The 22333-nt window shown below is 44.7% G+C and overlaps 1 protein-coding gene across 1 annotated transcript; it reads left to right on the forward strand.

Annotated features, from left to right (window-relative positions):
* Positions 1-978: 978 nt before the first annotated feature.
* On the forward strand, positions 979-20551 carry LOC134210185 (uncharacterized). The gene is made up of 2 exons (XM_062686213.1): positions 979-3950; positions 20338-20551. The coding sequence occupies exons 1-2, from the start codon at positions 979-981 to the stop codon at positions 20549-20551; spliced, it is 3186 nt and encodes a 1061-aa protein (XP_062542197.1).
* The last annotated feature ends 1782 nt before the right edge of the window (positions 20552-22333 follow it).

The following is a 22333-nucleotide window of genomic DNA, read 5'->3' on the forward strand; positions in this document are numbered from 1 at the left end:
CTAACCCCGAGTCGGCCGCGGGTTTTTCGGTCGCCCTCCTGCTAACATTATATAAATGAACACGCACTTCCCACTCGAATGATAATTGAACTTGCTTTCTTGGCTTGCTGGTGTGTGCCGAGCGAAAAGAACCGTTATGAATTGGACGCCAGCAGCGAGGAAGAAGAAGAAGAAGCCTAAGACGAGAGCACCGACAGCAAGGACGACTTGGCAACATGCCGCTCGCTGATTGGCCGACCAATCAGGAGGCAGATAGGATTCAATAACATGTATAAAAGAAATGTACACTCGCTCGCAGAGCATTCAGTTCCTTGTAAACTATTCTACGAAATACATCGTTGTTTTTGGATTAACCGGTTTATTTTTCTCGGACAAGCCAAACAGCCTTTCTCAAGGCTTCAAGAGTTAAAGGATAGTTTTCCTTTGTAGCTATCGTACGGATTCGGAGGCCCTTCAGCCGAAGGGCATTGAATACAGTCCACATCCTCTACCGAGCCAACTGGTGGCTCATCCAGTCCAGGCAATACTTCAGTGGGAAGGTTGCCGCTGTCGAGGTTAATATTCCGACAGTTCCACCGCTACCCGTCCGTGATCGGACATTTTGGTCCAATCGAACCGGATCCACGAGCGATCCGCATCCTGTGTGTTGCACCCGCAACAGGCTGAGTGCTGGCAATCTGACGATTGCGGCCAGCCCACACCACCGTTCCCTGTCGCCAATCTGACGATTGCGACGCCGTTCCCGCACGAAGGCGAGGTTTAGTTTGCTGCTGACGATCAGCCGATCGTTGTTCCTGTTCCGATACGATAGCGACGGGTTAATTAAAATAGTTTTCTTGGCTGTCCATTGAGCGTAAGTGATAAAGTGAGTGAACCGATTGCTGCAAACCGAAGTAAAACGCGCGCGAGTGAAATTAGATCAAGTTTCTGTGTGTCCGACATTTTCTACTCGTTATTGTCCATCGCGCGCGAGTGAAGATGCCGCTAGAGCATACACCGGCGAAGGGCGAGAAGCCGAAGGCCAAGGACATTAAAACGTTGGTGTCCTTGAGGGGCCAAGCGAAGGCCCAAATTACAAGGATCAGGAAAGCTCTGGATGAAGTCGCCGGAGCTGGATCCGAAACACCCAGCATGGCCATGCTTGCGGTGTATTCGAAGAAGCTGGATCACTTTTACAGCGAATACTGCAGCCACCATGAGAACATCATTGCGCTTACGCAGGAAGATCGGATGGAGGAGCAGATGGAGTCCTACGATGCGTTCGAAGCACAGCACACTGAAACTTGCGTGCTGTTGGAAGCCATCATGCAGTCTATCACTGCTCCCAGTAACACGCTGGTAAATGTGATGCCACAACCACAACCGGATCCTCCAAGGATCATTGTCCAGCAGCAACCGTTGAAGGCACCAATCCCTTCCTTCGACGGAAAACCCGAAAACTGGCCACGCTTCAAAGCCATGTTTTTGGACATCATGAGGACGTCAGCCGATTCAGACGCTATTAAGCTCTATCATTTGGATAGGGCTCTGGTCGGCAGAGCTGCTGGAGTGATTGACACCCGAACGCTGAGCCAGAATAATTACGCGCACGCGTGGAAAATTCTGGAAGAACGCTATGAAGACAAACGTGTGATCGTGGACATCCATATCAACGGTTTGCTGGGTCTGAAGAAGATGAGTCGAGAGAACGCCAAGGAGCTGAGAGAGCTCGTCGACGAGGTCACCCAGCACGTCGATGGGTTGAGCCTCATGAAGGAAGACATGTTAGGTTTTTCTGAACGGTTCGTCGTCAACCTATTAGCGGCTGCTCTTGACAAGGACACCCGACTTCAGTGGGAGGCTTCCATTCCCCACAAGCAATTGCCTACATACAAAGACACGGTCGAGTTCCTGAGGAAACGGTGCGCAGTTTTGGAACGTTGGGAAGAATCGTTACACAAGCCAGCATCTACAGTGAAAACATCGTTGCCGATGAGGGGCCCCGGACAACAACCGAAGAATGTATCGAAGGCCTGTGCTATCACCACCAAGGAACATACATGCGAGCTCTGCGGATCCGGAATCCATCCAGTATTCAAGTGCGACGCCTTCCGGGAGATGACCATCGCTCAACGCCAAGCCAAGGTAAGACATATCAAAGCTTGTTTCAATTGTCTTAGGGTGGGCCACCAGAGTAGTGCGTGTTCTTCGGCGTATACGTGTTCCAAGTGCCAAGCTAAACATCACACTTTGCTTCACTCTGATAAGGTTTTGTCTCAGTCCGCCTCGAAAACGGTATCGCAGTCCTCCTCTCAATCTCAGTCTGAATCGTCATCCACTGCGAAATCCATCATCCCACAGGTAAAAAACCAATCTCTTTTCGATGAGTCGCAATCTCATGCAGTTTCATGTTCAACTAGACAAATTCCTCGTTTGTGCAACAGCTTGCTGATGACAGCGCGGGTACAAGTGAAAGATGTGAATGGAAATTTGAAGTCTTGCCGTGCCTTTTTGGATTGTGGATCTCAAGCGCACCTTGTGTCGAATCGTCTGGTTGAATTATTGAATCTACCTCGTTTTTCTACCAAAGTGGACGTGGTTGGAGCTAATGGCCAGCAGTCTACTATTTCGGAAATGGTCACTCTCGAAATGCGTTCATGTTATGCTGATTTCCTGGGACAGTTACAATGCCTGATTGCAGGAAAAGTTGCTGGGTCCATGCCATCTGTACCGATTGATATCAAGCAGTGGAAAATCCCTCCTGGCCTATCACTAGCAGACCCGGAGTTCCACATACCTGGAGAAATTGATTTGCTGATAGGAATCCAACTCTTCTTCAAGCTATTGATGCCAGGTCAATACAAGATAGCCGATAATTTCCCTGTTCTACAAGAGACGCGTCTAGGATGGGTTGTCGCCGGGTCCGTTGAAGACATCAACCCCACACATACACAACATTGTTACGCTGTAGGTCTGCAAGGTCTTACTAACACTATGGAAAAGTTTTGGGCCCTTGAATCGGTGGAGTCTTGCAATCCACTCACCAATGAGGAACAGCTATGTGAAGAAAGGTTCTCTTCTACTACGCGTCGCGATATAAGCGGCCGTTATGTCGTTCAATTACCCTTGAAGAATATGGTATTTGAAATGGAAAGCAATCGTTCCATCGCCCTACGTCGTTTTCTGATGCTGGAACAGCGGTTCCGAAAGGACCCAGAATTGAAAAGGCTTTATGTAGAGTTCATTAATGAATACAAGACACTCAATCATTGCGAACAGATTGACGAATCCAGTGACCCTCCCAATCTTCTGAAATACTATCTTCCTCACCATGCGGTTTTGAAGCCAAGCAGTTCTTCAACGAAGCTGAGAGTCGTTTTCGATGCTTCTTCGAAGGGTAGAGGACCATCCCTGAATGACTCTCTGATGATAGGTCCAGTGGTACAAAATGACCTATTTTCGATAAACCTTCGCTTCCGCAAGCATCGTTATGTGTTTACAGCTGATGTTAGTAAGATGTACAGACAAATTAGAGTAGATCGAATCCATACTCCTTTGCTCCGCATCTTCTGGAGAGAAACCCCCGCCGATCCATTAGAAGTTCTCGAACTAACGACTGTTACTTACGGTACATCTTCGGCTCCATTTCTTGCAACGAGAGCCCTTCAACAGCTTGCTTTCGATGAGAGTCCTCGGTATCCACAAGCGGCTCAAATTGTCATCGAAAATTTCTATGTCGACGACGTTTTGACGGGAGCTGAAACCATAGAAGAAGCAATACAACTTCGCATCGAGCTTACAGAGCTGCTCGCTTCTGGCGGATTTCCAATCCACAAATGGTGTGCCAATGAAGCTGCCATTCTGGAGACAGTTCCAGAAAAGGATAGAGAGAGATTTTTGACGTTCGAAGATTCAGATATCAACCAAGCCATCAAAACCTTGGGTTTACTATGGGATCCTTCAGAGGATGTGTATCGTTTCTACTTGGAATTTCCAAATATAGAAAACTCTCCACCAACCAAGCGAAATGTTCTGTCCCAAATAGCCCTCTTGGGCCTGTGTCACCTGTTGTCGTTTTCGCAAAGATTATTATATACAACAAATTTGGGTGAGCAAGCTGAATTGGGATGATGTTTTGGAGGATAAACTACTGCAGTCTTGGACCTTGTTTCGTGACACCCTGAAATTCATTAATGAGATTCCAAGATTCTTTGCTGCCCTTAATGTGGAGTACTACGAGATACATGGTTTTGCCGATGCGTCTATTTCTGCTTATGGAGCATGTCTATATATCCGTGCTATCACTCAGGATGGAGTGAAGGTGTCACTTGTATGCAGTAAGTCTAAGGTCACTCCGATCAAGGGACTGACTATTCCACGAGCAGAACTTTGTGCCGCCTTATTGCTAATAAGATTATTGTTAAAGGTTCTACCGGCGCTTAAGATGGATTTTCGGTCCATTCATCTTTGGTCCGACAGTCAGATTGTTCTTGCATGGTTAAAGAAACCTCTAGCTCAGCTGACACTGTTTGTCCGTAATCGTGTATCAGAAATCGTTGAAAATTCATCGAACGTTACTTGGAACTATGTCAAATCAGCCGAAAATCCAGCTGACGTCGTCAGCCGCGGACAAACTACTCAATTGCTAGTCTCAAATGACCTCTGGTGGAGGGGACCATTGTTTTTGAGAAGTCGTACCTTTCAAATTGACGAACCCGAGCCTGTCTCCAATGAGGAACTACCGGAATGGAAACCAATTACTTCTACCTTTGCTGTTTTGGTGCCAGAGCCTCTCCCTGTGATGATTGCTTTCAGTTCCTTTCGGAAGCTGCAACGTGTAATTGGATATGTTCGACGATTTATTAAAAATGCGGGATCCAAATCACAACGTATTACTTCGAAGTATCTGACAGTGCAGGAGATGCGTGAATCTTTGAATACCATTATCAAATATGTTCAAAGATCTGAGTTTGCCGATGAAATCGCACGTCTCGAATCAAACGAACCATTGCGCCGTCTTAGCCATCTTGGTGTTATGACGAAGGATGGTATTCTGAGAGTTGGTGGAAGATTACGCAATACTTCTCTACCATACGGTGCAAAACACCAAATTTTGATACCAAATAAAAATCCTGTAGTCGAGTCGATGATAAGAGCAATGCATAAGGAATTGTTGCATATTGGTCCGTCCGGGCTTATAGCTGCTGTTCGCCAAAGGTTTTGGCTGCTGAATGCTCGATCAGTGGTCAGGAAAATCACCCGAGCCTGCGTTACATGTTTCCGAAACAACCCAAGTTTGTTGCAGCCGTCCATGGGCGATCTACCTAAAGTTCGTGTCGTCCCTGCTCCTCCTTTCTCCAAATCCGGTGTTGATTTTGCGGGTCCCGTGTTTATCCGTCAAGGTGGAAGAAAGTCTACTCTCGTCAAAGGTTATATTTGTTTATTTGTATGTATGTCAACGAAAGCAATCCACCTTGAATTGGTATCGGATCTATCTGCTTCAGCATTCATTGCGGCCCTTCATCGTTTTGTTGCAAGACGTGGTCTTGTTGAAGAGTTGTTTTCGGATAATGGGTCAAATTTCGTAGGAGCTAAATCGGAGTTACATAATTTGTTCCTACTATTTGAAAGTGATCAACTAGAGGCAGAGTTGAATGGTTTCTGTGTCGCCCGTGAAATTAAATGGACCTTTATTCCTCCTCGTGCTCCCAACTTCGGCGGTCTATGGGAGGCAGGAGTGAAAAGTACGAAAACGCACCTTAAAAAGATTCTTCGTGATGCTTCTCTAACGTTCGAGGAGTATTACACAGTACTGACGCAAATCGAAGCAATCCTCAATTCGCGTCCCTTATTTCCGTCCTCCGTAGACCCCAACGAACTACAAGCTATAACTCCGGGACATTTCCTCATTGGCCGTGAGCTAACTGCTATTGCGGAACCATCCCATGAAGACATTGCCTTCAATCGACTGACTCGTTGGCAACTTGTGCAGAGAATTCGTGATCACTTCTGGAGAAGATGGTCTCGTGAATATTTGAACACACTCCAAACTAGACAGAAATGGACAAGGGGATCTAAAAATGTAATGCCTGGAGTTGTTGTTCTGCTCAAGGAAGATAATATTCCTCCGCAAACCTGGAAGTTAGGTCGAATCGTGAAAGTTTTTCCTGGTTCTGATTCAGTCGTACGGGTTGCAGATGTCCAAACGGTGGGTGGTGTCTTTCGTCGTCCGGTCTCAAAACTCGCCCCTTTACCATTTGAGTCAGCCGATCCTTCTTGCTTGACCCCTAAACCACTTCGCCTGGGAGAATGTTCGCGCACAAGGCGAATGTAGTTAAATGTTTTTCCTAACTAACCAATCCCAAAATTATAAACCCAGAATCCCATTTCCCATCCTACTAACCCCGAGTCGGCCGCGGGTTTTCGGTCGCCCTCCTGCTAACATTATATAAATGAACACGCACTTCCCACTCGAATGATAATTGAACTTGCTTTCTTGGCTTGCTGGTGTGTGCCGAGCGAAAAGAACCGTTATGAATTGGACGCCAGCAGCGAGGAAGAAGAAGAAGAAGCCTAAGACGAGAGCACCGACAGCAAGGACGACTTGGCAACATGCCGCTCGCTGATTGGCCGACCAATCAGGAGGCAGATAGGATTCAATAACATGTATAAAAGAAATGTACACTCGCTCGCAGAGCATTCAGTTCCTTGTAAACTATTCTACGAAATACATCGTTGTTTTGGATTAACCGGTTTATTTTCTCGGACAAGCCAAACAGCCTTTCTCAAGGCTTCAAGAGTTAAAGGATAATTTTCCTTTGTAGCTATCGTACGGATTCGGAGGCCCTTCAGCCGAAGGGCATTGAATACAGTCCACATCCTCTACCGAGCCAACTGGTGGCTCATCCAGTCCAGGCAATACTTCAGTGGGAAGGTTGCCGCTGTCGAGGTTAATATTCCGACAGTTCCACCGCTACCCGTCCGTGACCGGACATAGAGTTTTGGCACTTCCTCAGCAAACGTGCTGTGAATTTTCACCTATCCCGGGCAATCTGAATGCCAAAGGGGATTAGGCTCTGTGGATCTCATTCGCCGGTTGACTTAAAATCCTATAATAAACGTTTGCTCCGGATGTATTAGTTATGGTGGTTCAGGAATCTTCTTACGATGCTGCAAGTTCCAAGAACCACTGTCTTTTGGATGCTATGGAGGTTATGAGAACTGCCGTGACATCGCCAAAGAAAACGATTATCGTTTTGTGCACAGTTCACCATTCCACACTTCATTGTCACACGCGGGTACTTACTTACGAGAGAAAAAAAAAAACGAACGCGGAGGTCACGCGCGGTCAGTTAATAATATTTATAAAAAAAAGTCAAAATAATAAAATTATATACACGAGCGGTAAAAAAGCGCGTCCGAACTCAAAGGTGGTTCAGAATGCAGAAAGGTGGTTCAGAAAGACTCAGAATGTATTATTATTATTATTATTATTATGAGTTGACATTAAATTTAGCATAGAGGCCTTCAAGAGATGCTGGCTTTTTTAAAAATTTCATTACCTAACTACTATATACACAAAATATTTACAATACAAATTTGATGACTAGTTGGGGGACTAACTCCCGTATTCCTGACTGGTCGGAGAGTAAGCAACGAACCCTAAATTTATCTTTACACTCACCAAATCCCTTGTTAAAGGTTTTCATCCCGGCCAGACGATGGACCTCAGCAGAAGTTCTTGTCCTGGGTTCATGATCACCCGCAGAATTTGTTTTGAGCCCGTTGTAGTTTTAGATGGTGAGATTTTACGCAGCATTCCCAGACAGACATGCCGTAATCGATCACAGGGAGGATGATTTGCTTGTACCAAGGCATCCAGGCCTCTTTGGAGTTTTGTCACTAGCGCTCTGATTACTCTTCCTTGGTAGACGATGGAGGTGTCATCTGCGAACAGAAACAGAATGCCGCTTCTGGATATTCTGGCATGTCGGAGGTGAACAGATTGAAAAGCAGGGGCCCGAGGATACTGCCCTGGGGGACGCCTGCGACGATGTTGTGCGCATTGGAACGCACTCCACTGAATTAAGACTCCGAATGTTCCTGCCCACAGGTAACTGTAGATGATGTTCAACCGTTATACCGTTATAGTTTGTACGCCAGGCCATCATGTCATACATTGTCGAAAGCCTTCTCAACATCAAGTTTTGGCGGATGTTTTTGAGACAAACTTGTTCCGTCTGAGGACGTTGGTAACTCGTGTCAGTTGGTGTACGGTTGATCGACCGGGTCGGAAACCAAACTGTTCCTCGAGGAAGATGTTGTTGTGTTCGGCAGACTCAAGTAACCGTCAGTGAATCACCGTTCCAAACAGCTTGGATAACACTGAGATAAGGCTGATGGGGTGATAACTTTTTGGAGAGGAAGGATCCTTCCCAGGCTTCCGAATGGAGGTGACTTTGGCTAACTTCCAGGACGATGGGAAGTAGCTGAGACGGAGACACTTTTTTTTTTTTTGTGTCTTTATTAGGGAGACTTTCAGCCCGAGGCTGGCTCGTCTCCGAGACGGAGACACTAATTAAAGAGCAGCGAAAGGTGCTCGAAGAATGGAACATGCATATGCTTGAGCTCAAGATTCTGGATGCTGTCGAAGCCTGGGGCCTTCATGTTTTTCGATGATTTTATATAGGCCGTCAATTATCTCCAATTATCTCCAATATATCTCCTACGAGAAGTCGTTGGGAATAAGATGATTGTTGTTAGCATGCTCTCTAACGGCTGCTTCGTGTGTACTGACGATGTTGTGTCCAAGATTGTGCGAGCTGACGAAGTGGCGACCTATTTCGGTAACCTGCGATCCTTAGTGGCATTGCTGTCTAATGGGATCAAAGGTGGAATGGGCTGAGACTAAGATTTTAGAATTTTGGTTAGCTTCCAGAACGACTTAGCATAGTCTGGGAGAGCGCGGATCTTATTGGAAAAAATCGAAGTTTACCAGACTCAACCTAGAAGCCATTTTCAATCTAGTATATCTGGTCGATTCGGGATTTGCAGCTTTGAATCCGAGCCGCAAGTGTGCTGAATATCGGAGCCAGCTGATCCGGGGTGTAGAGCGGTGCGAAATCCTCCGGGGGTGCTCATCGTGCTGCTGGCGGAATCCAGGAGAAAGGAGCGGGGGCCATTCGCTGGAGGATGTAGCCGGCGGTGCTGGAGCTTGAACCGACGCAGCTGCTGCTGCCAGTCGCCTGCGCGGTTGTAACGGTGGGAGGATTGGAATCGCTCGACAGGCAGCTGCCTTCTTCCGGATTTCCAGGAACTCAGTCCTTTGTGTCTTCAGCAGCATAACCAAAAGCGCGCGGAAGAAGACGCTGCAAAAATGTATTCGCATAGATGGCATCTTTAGAGTTTCATCGGCAAATCATCGAGTGATGGTATTGGGGTCAATAGCATTTTAATGAACCCACTTGTCATAAGACGAGTTTGTACAATCCCATTTAATTCCACCATTGAATTCAATCACTTGCGACTGCAGAAAGATTAATTGGAACGATGGCCTTACGTTGTTCAGCGTCTACTTTGCGGTCATGTCTTGTACACAACCCTTCTGATTTTTGTGCTAACTAACACGCGTTTCCTTCCGAATGGTGGCGTTCTGGTGCCTGTGTAGATTGGCGAGAATGGCTCATCGCTTTCATCGATAGTTTGGATAACGGATAACAAAATCGTTCAAAAATGTCTGTTATAATTTAGAATTATTGCCGTCAGATACATTCAATATATTCTACAATCATTCTAAGTAGATGAAATGGATCACTGCATTTTCACCCCCATTTGATCCATTCATTGTCACCCACGAAGACGGTACTGAGATTTTGAAAAGCCGGTAAGATGCGCGGATACAAAGCAAGACGTTGCTAAGGGTGGCTGGGTTCGATTCCCGGTGCCGGTCTAGACAATTTCCGGATTGGACATTGTCTCGACTTTCATTGTTTGTGGTAATCACCGAGAGTTTACTAATTAATTAATCCGCTAGATTGGCTTTTCTCGGTGATATTATTGTCGCGGATTAATTAATTATTGTCTCGACTTCCCTGGGCATAAAAGTATCATCGTGTTAGCCTAATGATATAGTGTCATACTAGATACAGCTCTTATTTTTAAATCGCACTATTCGGATGTTGTTACTAGAGCTAATAAACATTTGGGGGTCTTCCTTAAGATCGCCAATGAATTTCTGGACCCATTTTGGAGTCCATTTAAGAGAGTTTGGATATCAAAGCTGGTAACCGTGCAAAGGGAATTTGTTCGCCATGCCCTACGTCATCTTCCATGGAATATGGAACTGCCTTATGAACACTGATTTCAACTGCTGGGGTTAGACACTGAAGCGTAGACATTCGATAGCTCATGCTGTTTTTACAGGTGGAGCGTATGTTTAGGTCTACAACAAATTTGTGCTGAAATAGTTTTGATTTACTACGAAAAATATTGTTTCAGGATGTTCAGTGACATTTAATATTCGATTCAGATCGAATGTGTAGTAAATTTCTATCATGTGATTGTTATACAATTTTTAGATAGGTTTTGGTAATTGAACTATGTACTGTACATGCTAGGCATGTTACATGGGAAAGAAAACTTCCAACCGCTAGATGAATAAATCTGTGCTTTTTTTTCTTCTCCTGATCTGATACATACTCGCAATGTTCCGCCAAATGTATGCATTTAAAGGAATTAACGACCGTTTCATTGGCCTCATTGCCAGAGAAGATAAACTGCGTTCCGAAACAAAAATTATCCTAATGGGCTTCCCATGGGGAAACATTATTCTTTGTCAATCGGTAAACAAAGATAGCAACAAACACGGCTAACGACCATTAATTGAATCGACGGATGCAAAATTAAAATAAACTGTTATGACTTCCCATCAATTTCTACCAGCCAAATGGCTTGTCTCATTCGAGGTACGTATGTTGGAATGTTACTTTGCTTTATGAGCACTGGAGTAAACAAAATCCTTTTAAAAAAATCTTTTAGGTAGTTGAAATGTCACTATTTCATGTAGCAATGATACAAAACCAAATTATGAAGATAAACCCGATTCAAATAAGACTTCACCAGGAACAAATATCAAACGGTGTAATCATTTGAAAAAAAAAGACTGATCTTCTTGGATGTGTACCATTAAAATTATTACATGATCGATAATGAGTTCTCATTTTAATTTGCTTAATTATTTAAAAAAGCGTTGCTTGGAGCACTCATAAAGCGTGTGCATTCGCTCATTTCACCGTTCATACTTTCTGGCGTTTTATGTGTGTACTTTATACTTCCCATTCCTTGATTTAAAAATGCAGTTGATAGATATTTTAAATTTAATTAATGGCCAGAAGTATGAAGAACAATGGAAAGCCACTTTGCAGATTTTTGTAAATATTTTCCATTAATTTGCTATTACAAAGTGTAGCACCTGCAGCTAGCAATATTTTTAATGCGGATGAATTTCTGGTTTAAGGTAATTTTTATAGATGACAATGGGAAAAACTTCGCAAAAATATGAAAGTGGAAACTTGTTTGAATTGAATATGAATCAAAATTCTTTCGCTTGACAAAAGCCTTTATGCGGTTTCTTAATACAATTGATTTTTTAAACTATTAATTTATATTGTGTATATTTCTTACCCAATCATGTACCATTGAGACTTCTAAATTATTGATTACAACCTTTTATGATATTCTTAGAAAACACATAAACCATAAGCAACTTCATGCATCAGCAACAACATTTTTGGCCAGCTCCCATTCGCCATTAGTCTCTCGTTGCTCTAAGCTACCGAATGGCGATGGTTCCACTAGACTTGAGCCAGTCGCTTCAATTGCTTTTGGGCTTATTGATATTCTAATGGAGCCGTTCGTTTCAGTAGTTCCGGAAGCACATTACGTCCATATCGAGTTCCGGTTACGATCGCTCGTGGTGGTGGAAAAATCGGTTAACGCATTGTTCGACCAGTTTTCCAAGAACGTTCCACTAACCCTTGTTTCCAGTTTGTTTACAGTTACAAAAAACAGTAAAAAGAAGCGTGTGAGGAACTTAAACTCCTGTCTTCCAGTTTCGGTTTGCTTTTGCTTGTGTCCCAAAAAGCCATTGAAGAAAACCCACATACCCAGCACCAAAGAGGTCTTTCATTTACAATGAATATAACTGGGAAAGAAAGTTGCATCGTACTCTACGGTGACTGCACGGGAAAAGCTGGACTTTCATCAGATTCGTTTTACTACCGAGCTGCTGCACTTGCCAGCTTAGATAGACGTTCTGGGAAGGTGCTACTTCTTAACACTACATTCATACCAACTGCACAACCGAGGCAACGATAGAAAGGCTCTTGTCATCCATCTCTAAACGGGGTGTGCTTCTGAAAGTCGAGTGAATCTATGAATAGCACAAACATTGTCTTTTTCTCCACCAACCGAAAACATTTGTGGGGTACGAAAAGCACACAACCATGAAGTGTGGAAAATCTAACCAGGGCCATTTAGCTTCAGCTATCTTTGCTATCGCTGCAACTCATGCTGTACCGGATGGTGAGTCTCCGTAACCCATCGGAGTGAGAAGTTTATTGAATGTGTGTAGGAAAGAAATATGAAATTGTGTAAAACCATATAGAGAATTCATATCATGGTCTGTGAATGGTTTTCAGGTTGTTGTTTATCTTTCAGATATGCTTTATTTATTCGAACTTTTCTGGCAGCTCGGGAGCCAAAGATGGAGAGAGTAATGGGTGGAAACGAATTTTTGTTGTTTGATACAAGTTAGAAGCCATTTTTATTATTTCGGTAATTATTTGCTAAGAATTGTTTGAACAGAAAGAATGAACTTAAGTCGAGTCAAGTACGAGACACTGAAGACGGCCTTACTGTTGAGGTCGAAATACGTATCTGTCAAGATACAATTAAGTGGTGGAATTCAATGGTATTGTACAAACTCGTCTTATGACAAGTGAATACATTCCACTAAAAAGCTCAAAATAATTTTCTTAATAAATTCAATTACCAGTGTTGCAACAAACACAAATAAGCATACTGATGCTATACATGTTAGCGGTTATTTATCCATATTGTCGTCATGTCTTACAATTATTTGATTCGAATGATTGAAACTGTTTTGCTACCACGTTCAATGGTAGTTTGGCACAATTGGGTTGGAAAAGTTTGCAAATTTTCATTTTTTAGGTACTTGACAGGGCATAAAAAACTTCTGTTGGGACCGGAATGCAGATCGGTACTCTAGTTCCACGTAATTGCGATTGATCAAGAATTTGATTTACTTTCTGCATAAAAAATATTCTTCACTGACTCGACCCAGCCGAGAAAAAGTTTGTAAATCTTCCTTTCCATATTAGATGTAACTCACCAACGCCCAAAATAATTAGCATGACAAACATTTCCGTCTAAAGTAAGCAAACACGATGATTGCGGATTTGTGATTAACTTAGAAATGGATGCCACACACTGCACTGTTTGCTAAAGCAAGTCGGTGTTGCAGTTCCAAACGTATGCACGAGAACGACATGTTTCTCGGTTGATATACAAGTAGCGATAGATATCAATTTATGGAATCGGGCGGTGATGTGTGAATCGAGTGTTGGTGTTTTATGGGAGCTCTAAGCCACATCACTGTAACAGTGATTTACAAAAGTTAGAAAACTATAGTAGACAGATGTATGTTGTCCGTGCTGTGCACTCAGTTTAATAGAGAATTACGATCTGGGGAAAGAACCAAACTCAAACGTTAATTCTTACAATCGTATAGGTAGAGAAAACCTTTCTCTAAGTTTGCGTGGAAGTGCCATAGGGATGAAATATGTTCACAAAAGCGAAATTTTTCGAGATGAACCTGCTTAGGGCCGAAAATCTTGTTAATAAGGCCAATAATAATAATAATAATAATAATCGATGGTGGGAGCTCAGGTGAAATACCCTGGGCGTCCATGAAAAACCACCATTTCGAGTAGGTGGGAGCTGAAGGCCCAATTCCTAAGCACCAATGAAAAACCACCCTCGGGCGAGCACTGGCGCTTGAACCTAGCTATTTAGCACTGTAAAGAATTAAATAACTTTACAGAACCCGTAGCTTCCGGGAATGAAAGCACACCCAAATATGGAGTTACGCTCAAGAACAATACCACCCATGCGATTGCCCGAGGAGGGAGCCCCTACTGGAGCTGGTCCTGGAACGGGGGACAGAGCGAGCGGCCAGCGGCTAGAGGAAGGAGAGGTGCAACAGCGACCCTCTAGTCATCGGGCTCAGCCCGTGCCGACAAGGCAAAACAGAAACGGCAGCAGAAGAAATCAACAAGGCAATGCTGCACCTGCTGATGTTGCTGTGGTTAATCGACGTCAATCACTCACGTTAGCGGGCCGCCGACGGCAACGGATCATGTGGACAAGGGAGATGAATCAGTACGTGATCCGTTGCTACTACGTTTGCACCAGGATGGAGACGGATATGTCCGGCAGACCGGCGATGCTGGAGATGTTCAATGAGAGGTTCCTTCGGTTTGCACCCCAGCTTGACCAGAACAAGTTGTACACACGCCAGAGAGCTATTATGTCACATAATATGCTGACTCCAGAAGACGTAGAGTACATCAAGCGGGAAGTGCAGAGGGAATTAGGAGAGGAGGAGGAGGCAAGATCGAGCGATACGTCGAGAAGGAGTTCTGTTGGGTTGGATGCATCAATCGCAAGTAACCGTCGCGATTCGATTGTCCCCGCCGCTCCAGGACCAACAGTGGAATTGCAACGACAGCAATTGAAGGACGAACTAGCTAATCATATGGGCACAGCAGTTACACAGTTCCGTGGGACAGACCCCATGTCTCGACACCGGATACCCAAGTTGCAGTACTCCTATCGGTTGACGAGTACAGTAAGCATCCTTAACCAGGATATCTTGCCACAGTACTTGGAAACCGTGGAGAACCTTGAGGAGCTGCAATTTATCGTGTATTCGGCTGCAGTGGCTGTTGTAAGAACGTTGGGATTGCGAACGCGCCCGCAAGGTGAGAGTGATGGACGCGCACGCCCCAAAGCACGAAAACCCGCGTGGATGCGACGTCTGGAGACCCGCATCGCCACACTGCGGTCAAAGGTTGGTCGATTAACACAGTACAAGCAGGGGAATCGATCAACCAGGCTAGTTCGGAATGTTGCTGAAATTGTGAAACCCACAGAACTCCGTGATCTCACCGAGGCGAACATAACTGAGATCCTCGACACCCATGTACAGCGGTTGAGTGCTCTTGCTAAACGACTGCGACGTTATGGAGAATGTTCGAAGAGGAAGGAGCAAAATCGAATGTTCAACATCAACGAAAGGGAGTTCTATAACCACATCCGAAACGACAAAGCCGACTTTGGCGAGGGCCTTCCGGAGATTGGAGAAGTCACGCAGTTTTGGTCCAATCTATGGGAGAACCCCGTCATACACAACGGCGATGGGGTGTGGATGGCAGAAGAAGAGCAATATTGTGGTGGAATTGGAGACATGACCGCTATCAACGTGACCGCCCAAGACATACGTGAGGCTACCCGGTATACCAGGAATTGGGCTGCACCAGGACCCAATTTTGTGCATAATTTCTGGTATAAAAAACTCACAACGGTCCATGGGCGGATGGCGGAATGCTTCAACACGGTACTAGATAACCCCGGGCAGCTACCGGACTAGGGGTGTCACTTATCTTCTGCCGAAGGATCGGAACACTTTGAACCCAGCCAAGTACAGACCAATAACGTGCCTTTCGAGTCTGTACAAAGTGCTGTCATCGGTAATAGCGAGGAGGGTGCAGAACCATTGCGACGTCAACAACCTGATGACCGAGGAACAAAAAGGTTGTCGACGTAACACACGAGGCTGCAAGGATCAGGTCATCATTGATGCAGTCGTTGTTGGGCAGGCCACCCACAAGCAAAGAAACCTGAGCATGGCGTATATCGACTATAAAAAGGCATACGACAAAGAACCTCACTCGTACCTTCTTAAGGTACTGCAGTTGTATAAGATAGACGGTAACGTCATCAGGCTAATGCAGCACGCTATGGGGATGTGGAACACATCCCTACACCTTACCGACGGAGAAAAGGTGTTACGGTCCAGGACTCTCAGCATCAGGAGGGCATATTCCAAGGCGATACCTTTAGTCCTCTATGGTTTTGCCTTGCCATGAACCCTCTTAGCAGAGCACTCAACCAACACAACTATGGCTATCATTTGAAGGGTGGGGAGAGGAGTACAAACATTACCCACACCTTCTTTATGGACGACTTGAAGCTGTTTGCGGAATCTGTGGAGAAGCTGCACCAATTTCTGCGGCTTGTAACGGTATTCAGCAACGACATCCGGATGGAGTTTGGTATCGATAAATGTCGATCCATACATCTACACCGGGGTCACCTGGTGGATGCCGACAGTTTCCGCGTCAACGAACAGGAGGAGATTCGAAACATGGTTGAAGGCGAAACGCACAAGTTCCTAGGTTTCCTGCAACTGAAAGGAATTCGCCATACGACGATCAAGAAAGCGCTGCAGGAAAAGTTCTTGCATCGTGTCAACGGTATTTTGAAGAGCCTCTTGTCGGCCGGCAACAAGGTGAAGGCGATAAACACGTTTGCTGTGCCCTTGTTGACATACAGTTTCGAGGTGGTGAAGTGGACCAAGACTGACTTGGAGGCGTTAGAACGAGCAGTACGAGTGGCGTTCACTAAGCATCGCATGTGCCATCCAAAATCGTCCATTGAGAGAGTCACCCTGCCACGTACAGTAGGAGGAAGAGGCGTCACCGATATACAAACACTATGTGTTTCCCAGATCCAGCAGTTGCGAAGATACTTCGTGGAAAGCCAGAACCGCCACGAAATCTATCGCGCTGTGTGTGAAGCTGACCACGGATTCAGTGCCCTGCATCTGGCGCAGGAGGACTATCAGCTGAATTGCGACATCAAATCTGTCGACGAGATGATCGCATCGTGGAAGCAGAAGGAGTTACATGGGACGCACCCCCATCAACTGGAGCTGGAATATATCGACAAAGCGGCGTCGAATACGTGGCTGGTGCGGGGTGAACTCTTCTCGGAAACAGAAGGATTCATGGTTGCCATCCAGGACTGGGTAATTGCGACGAAGAACTATCGGCACTATATATTGCACGAAAACGTGGAGGACCGCTGCAGGAAGTGCAATTCAGTAGGAGAGACGATCGAACATATCGTGTCCGGGTGTTCAGCCTTAGCTGATTCAGCCTATCTCGGTCGTCATAACGAAGTAGCCAAGATTGTGCACCAACAGCTTGCTTTAAAGCACAACTTGGTTAACCAGTTTATCGCCTACTACAAATATGTGCCTGTCCCGGTTCTGGAAAACAGTTTCGTAGCTGTACTGGGATCGCGAGATCATAACGGATGTCCTCATTCGTGCCAATCGGCCCGCTATTGTGGTCTACGACAAAAGGATGAAGCGGGTAACCCTCATCGATATTGCTGTACCGCTAGACCATAATGTCCAAACAACATTCTCCAACAAGATAATGAAGTACCACGACTTGGCGGAGGAGTTGAAGCAGATGTGGCACCTGGAGGACGTGCGTATAATTCCGGTTGTTATCTCAGCAACCGGAATCGTCCCGAAATCTCTTCTGAGATCCTTAGGAGAGCTGGAACTATCTCATAACCTCCATAGCATCCAAAAGACAGTGGTTCTTGGAACTTGCAGCATCGTAAGAAGATTCCTGAACCACCATAACTAATACATCCGGTGCAAACGTTTATTATAGGATTTTAAGTCAACCGGCGAATGAGATCCACAGAGCCTAATCCCCTTTGGCATTCAGATTGCCCGGGGTAGGTGAAAATTCCCAGCACGCTTGCTGAGGAAGTGCCAAAACTCTATAATAATAATAATCGTAATTTTTTTTTCTTTTCTTATTTAAAGAGATTTTCAGCCCAGGGCTGGCTCATCTCATCATAATCGTAATTTATAACCATTCTTAAAACGCATCAGAAATGTTTTTTGTATTATTTTTTTCTGACGATGGTATTTTTTCGGCTTTTTCAGTCTTTTCATTTCATTTATTTAGTTAACATCTAAACAGATAACACTGAATCAACAATTTGACGCCACAATGCACGGTTCGAGGCCGCATCTCTCCATCCTCGGATACGCCCCACGCTCGCCAAGTCGTTCTGCACCTGGTCTGCCCATCTCGCTCGCTGCGCTCCACGCCTTCTCGTACCTGCCGGATCGGAAACGAACACCATCTTTGCAGGGTTGCTGTCCGGCATTCTTGCAACATGTCCTGCCCATCGTACCCTTCCGGCTTTAGCTACCTTCTGGATACTGGGTTCGCCGTAGAGTTGGGCGAGCTCATGGTTCATTCTTCGCCGCCACACACCGTCTTCTTGCACACCGCCAAAGATGGTCCTAAGCACCCGTCTCTCGAATACTCCGAGTGCTTGCAAGTCCTCCTCGAGCATTGTCCATGTTTCATGTCCGTAGAGGACAACCGGTCTTATTAACGTCTTGTACATGACACATTTGGTGCGGTGGCGAATCTTTTTCGACTGCAGTTTCTTCTGGAGCCCGTAGTAGGCCCGACTTCCACAGATTATGCGCCTTCGTATTTCACGACTAACGTTGTTGTCAGCCGTTAGCAAGGATCCGAGGTAGACGAATTCCTCGACCACCTCGAAGGTATCCCCGTCTATCGTAACACTGCTTCCCAAGCGGGCCCTGTCGCGCTCGGTTCCGCCCACAAGCATGTACTTTGTCTTTGACGCATTCACCACCAGTCCAACTTTTGTTGCTTCACGTTTCAGGCGGGTGTACAGTTCTGCCACCTTTGCAAATGTTCGGCCGACAATGTCCATGTCATCCGCGAAGCAAATAAATTGACTGGATCTGTTGAAAATCGTACCCCGGCTGTTACACCCGGCTCTCCGCATGACACCTTCTAGCGCAATGTTGAACAACAGGCACGAAAGTCCATCACCTTGTCTTAGTCCCGGCGCGATTCGAACGAACTGGAGTGTTCGCCCGAAATCTTCACACAGTTTTGCACACCATCCACCGTTGCTTTGATCAGTCTGGTAAGCTTCCCAGGGAAGCTGTTCTCGTCCATAATTTTCCATAGCTCTACTTTCAGTCTTTATAATAAGCTAAAACGGGTTTTGTGTCAACTATACGACGTTTCGACGTTTGACACACATAAGTACAACAAAACGCAGCCTCTAATTCCCAGAAAAAGGTGTAATAAACACAGAAACGACGGATAGACTGAAAGAGCCGAAAAATCTTCTTCTTCTTCTTCTTATTGGCAGTACATCCCCACACTGTGACAGAGTCGCCTCGCAGCTTAGTGTTCATTAAGCATTAAGTTATTAACTGCGAGGTTTCTAAGCCAGGTTACCATTTTTGCATTCGTATATCATGAGGCTAACACGATGATACTTTAATGCCCAGGGAAGTCGAGACAATTTCCAATCCGAAAATTGCCTAGACCGGCACCGGGAATCGAACCCAGCCACCCTCAGCCTGGTCTTGCTTTGTAGCCGCGCGTCTTACCGCACAGCTAAGGAGGGCCCATCCGAATACTGATATGGTTCCAATATGATTTAAGCCACAACTTATTCTAATTTCCAGCAAAAATGCACGGTCCGGAGCCTACCATCGAAAAATCCGGTTTATATAAGGAATCTAATAGCGGTATTCGGTTCAATCGACAGACCGTGTTACTACATTATTTTTTTTCTTAAATAAAAAATTTCAAGACGTAATGTATGAGTGATCGATAGCACATATATTAGTCTTTATTTTCGTACAAAAGATTTAAAATTGGTGTACACAACACGGCATCGAAAATCTCCATTACCTCACTGAGTTCAAGAATTCAGTAAATTTCCGTTATTCAACCGTATCAAGATAGTACTTATGATAGAAGTAAAATCTTGATTCAACATATGAAATTAATTGGGGATATTTGTGTCTGTTTGAACCCCATTCAGCAGTGATCTTCCCAGTTTTTGAACTTTTCAAGCTCATCATCTAAATGTATGGAAGTCGGTACTCAACGTTCCGTGCACACATCCAGTAGAAACGAGATGCGCCCACACCGCAACGGCGTTGACAGACACATTTTATTTCAATATCATGGAGCTGTGTTTTGCTACATACCGCTGGAATAGACTATGCGGTTCATGCATGCAGGAAAAAAAACCACTAGGTATGAAATAGCTCGCAATCACCAAAACATCAACCACACCATGTTGTTTGCGGTTGTTCAATGCCGGAGACTCGATAATCAGACTGTGGTTCACCGTTTGGGGACCAACCAACAACGGACGAAGCTTTCGTTTCGGTTCAGTTTCATCAAACGAACAGACGTCTGAACCGCACTCCAAACCCGGGGTTTCGGATTGTGATATGGAAGTGGATGTGTTAGATATGAGTGGGGCGAATAGCGTGGGTCCGCAGGATGAACACTTGCTTCCAGAGATGTGCTTGGAAAAGCATCCATGAGATAGCATCGCTTATACATTTATACAATTTTTGACCTGATTGCTATCAACTGGCATGAGGAATTGCAGGAGCGCACCATGGCACTTGTCTCCGGTTGTCATCCGGGTCTGCCTTGGCTGGAATGGAGCTCTCTGACCACAACAGGAAAGCGAACGGACAGGCAGCTGGACGGTAGGATTCCATTAAGCAGCACCCATTTACGGAAACGAGTGATAAACGTTATGGCCTCAGGGTTAGTGCGACCGGTCGATAGAGGAGGGTTTTTTCGGTTATTTGAACGACAAATGTCATAAACATTCTAATCGAAAGCTAATTCAACGTCATTTGTGATTATGAAATGGAGCTGGATTTCTAGCTCGTCATTGCCGATGTTCGATTATGGTACATGCGGTTGAGATACGGCTTAAGATTTCCATCAATCATTTGCAACTTTGAGTTACTTATTCGATGATATTTCTCTGTAGAGTAAGATCTCTATCGTAAGTTTCTTCAAGAGAAGTGAAATATACGGACTGGCTGTTATTTCATGACTATTAAAAAGACGCATGTTTTTCTACCATTATCGTTTGAACGAAGGGCTTACCAGCTTGATATTAGATTCCTTCGGTTTGTGGTAGCATTCTTTATTTTACACAAGGAACGATTTATTCATACCACTTTTCCTAGAAATAAAACACCCATAACTGTTCTTGAAAGCAAAAGTTTGCATTTACAAAAGAAACGACGAAATTGGTGCTGTATTTATTTGTTTCGTGATGAGATGAATATATGTTCGGTGGGATGGAAAACAGAACAGTTCCTTTGAAAATATAGCATCACCGTCTTCGACAGGACATTTGCATAACATCCAGTGGACTAGCGGAGAATTTTCCGCTTCACAAATTTTTTCGTTTTGTGTCTTTATTAGAGAGAATTGCAGCCCTCGCCTGGTTCTTCTCTGCGTCTAAAAGCTTTCTCCTTACTAGGGCAGGAATCGAACTCACACTTCATAGCTAGCAAATACGCATAAACGACTGACGCCGCTATCCTCACGGCAACATTTATGGAAAATCACTATTAACTAAGAGAAGTTTCTTCAACAACGTGAAGGTATTTATTTTTCTCTTCTCGGCTACTCACAAATTTGGACGTGTCTAAACTATTAACTTGTCTTTATTTGTAAAGACCAACAACAATATTGGAGTAAATTTTTTCTGTAGTCCATATGAACAGATGTTTGAAGCGAATTTTCCATGCATCTATTATTTTTTTTAATGCTTCAGAAGCAAAACTAATACTTTGTCAATCGATGAGATGGCTGTCTTTCTGTCCATATATTGACATCTAATTGATTATTATCAACATCACTAGTTGACCCAGCAGACGTTGTCCTGCATAATAGGCGAAAATGCGTGTTAAGAACTGCGCATGCAAAATTCCACGCGAATTTTAGCCATTAACTCTACTTTAGACGTGATTTTTGCATAAGGAAATATCATATAAATCCGTCGGAAGCCGTAACGAACATATCTGCAGAAGGAATAAAGAAAATCCGGACCATTTGAGGCTCTTCTCTACTCTTCTCTATGCAGACGAAACGAAACGAAATTAGAAAAGCTATTGAAAGAACCGAAGAACCTATTGAAAGGAGGCTTTCGAAGGCTTCCGAGCGTCTTGAAAGGAGTCTTCCGAGCCTCTTGAAAGGAGGCCTTCGAGCTGCTTAAAAGAAGGCTTCCGAGAAGCTTAGAAGGATGCTTCTAACCCTCTTGCAACGAAGCAACCGACCTTTAGTGAAAAAAGAAA

The sequence above is a fragment of the Armigeres subalbatus genome, chromosome 2, assembly GCF_024139115.2.
Source record: "Armigeres subalbatus isolate Guangzhou_Male chromosome 2, GZ_Asu_2, whole genome shotgun sequence".
NCBI classification, from domain to species: Eukaryota; Metazoa; Arthropoda; class Insecta; order Diptera; family Culicidae; genus Armigeres; species Armigeres subalbatus.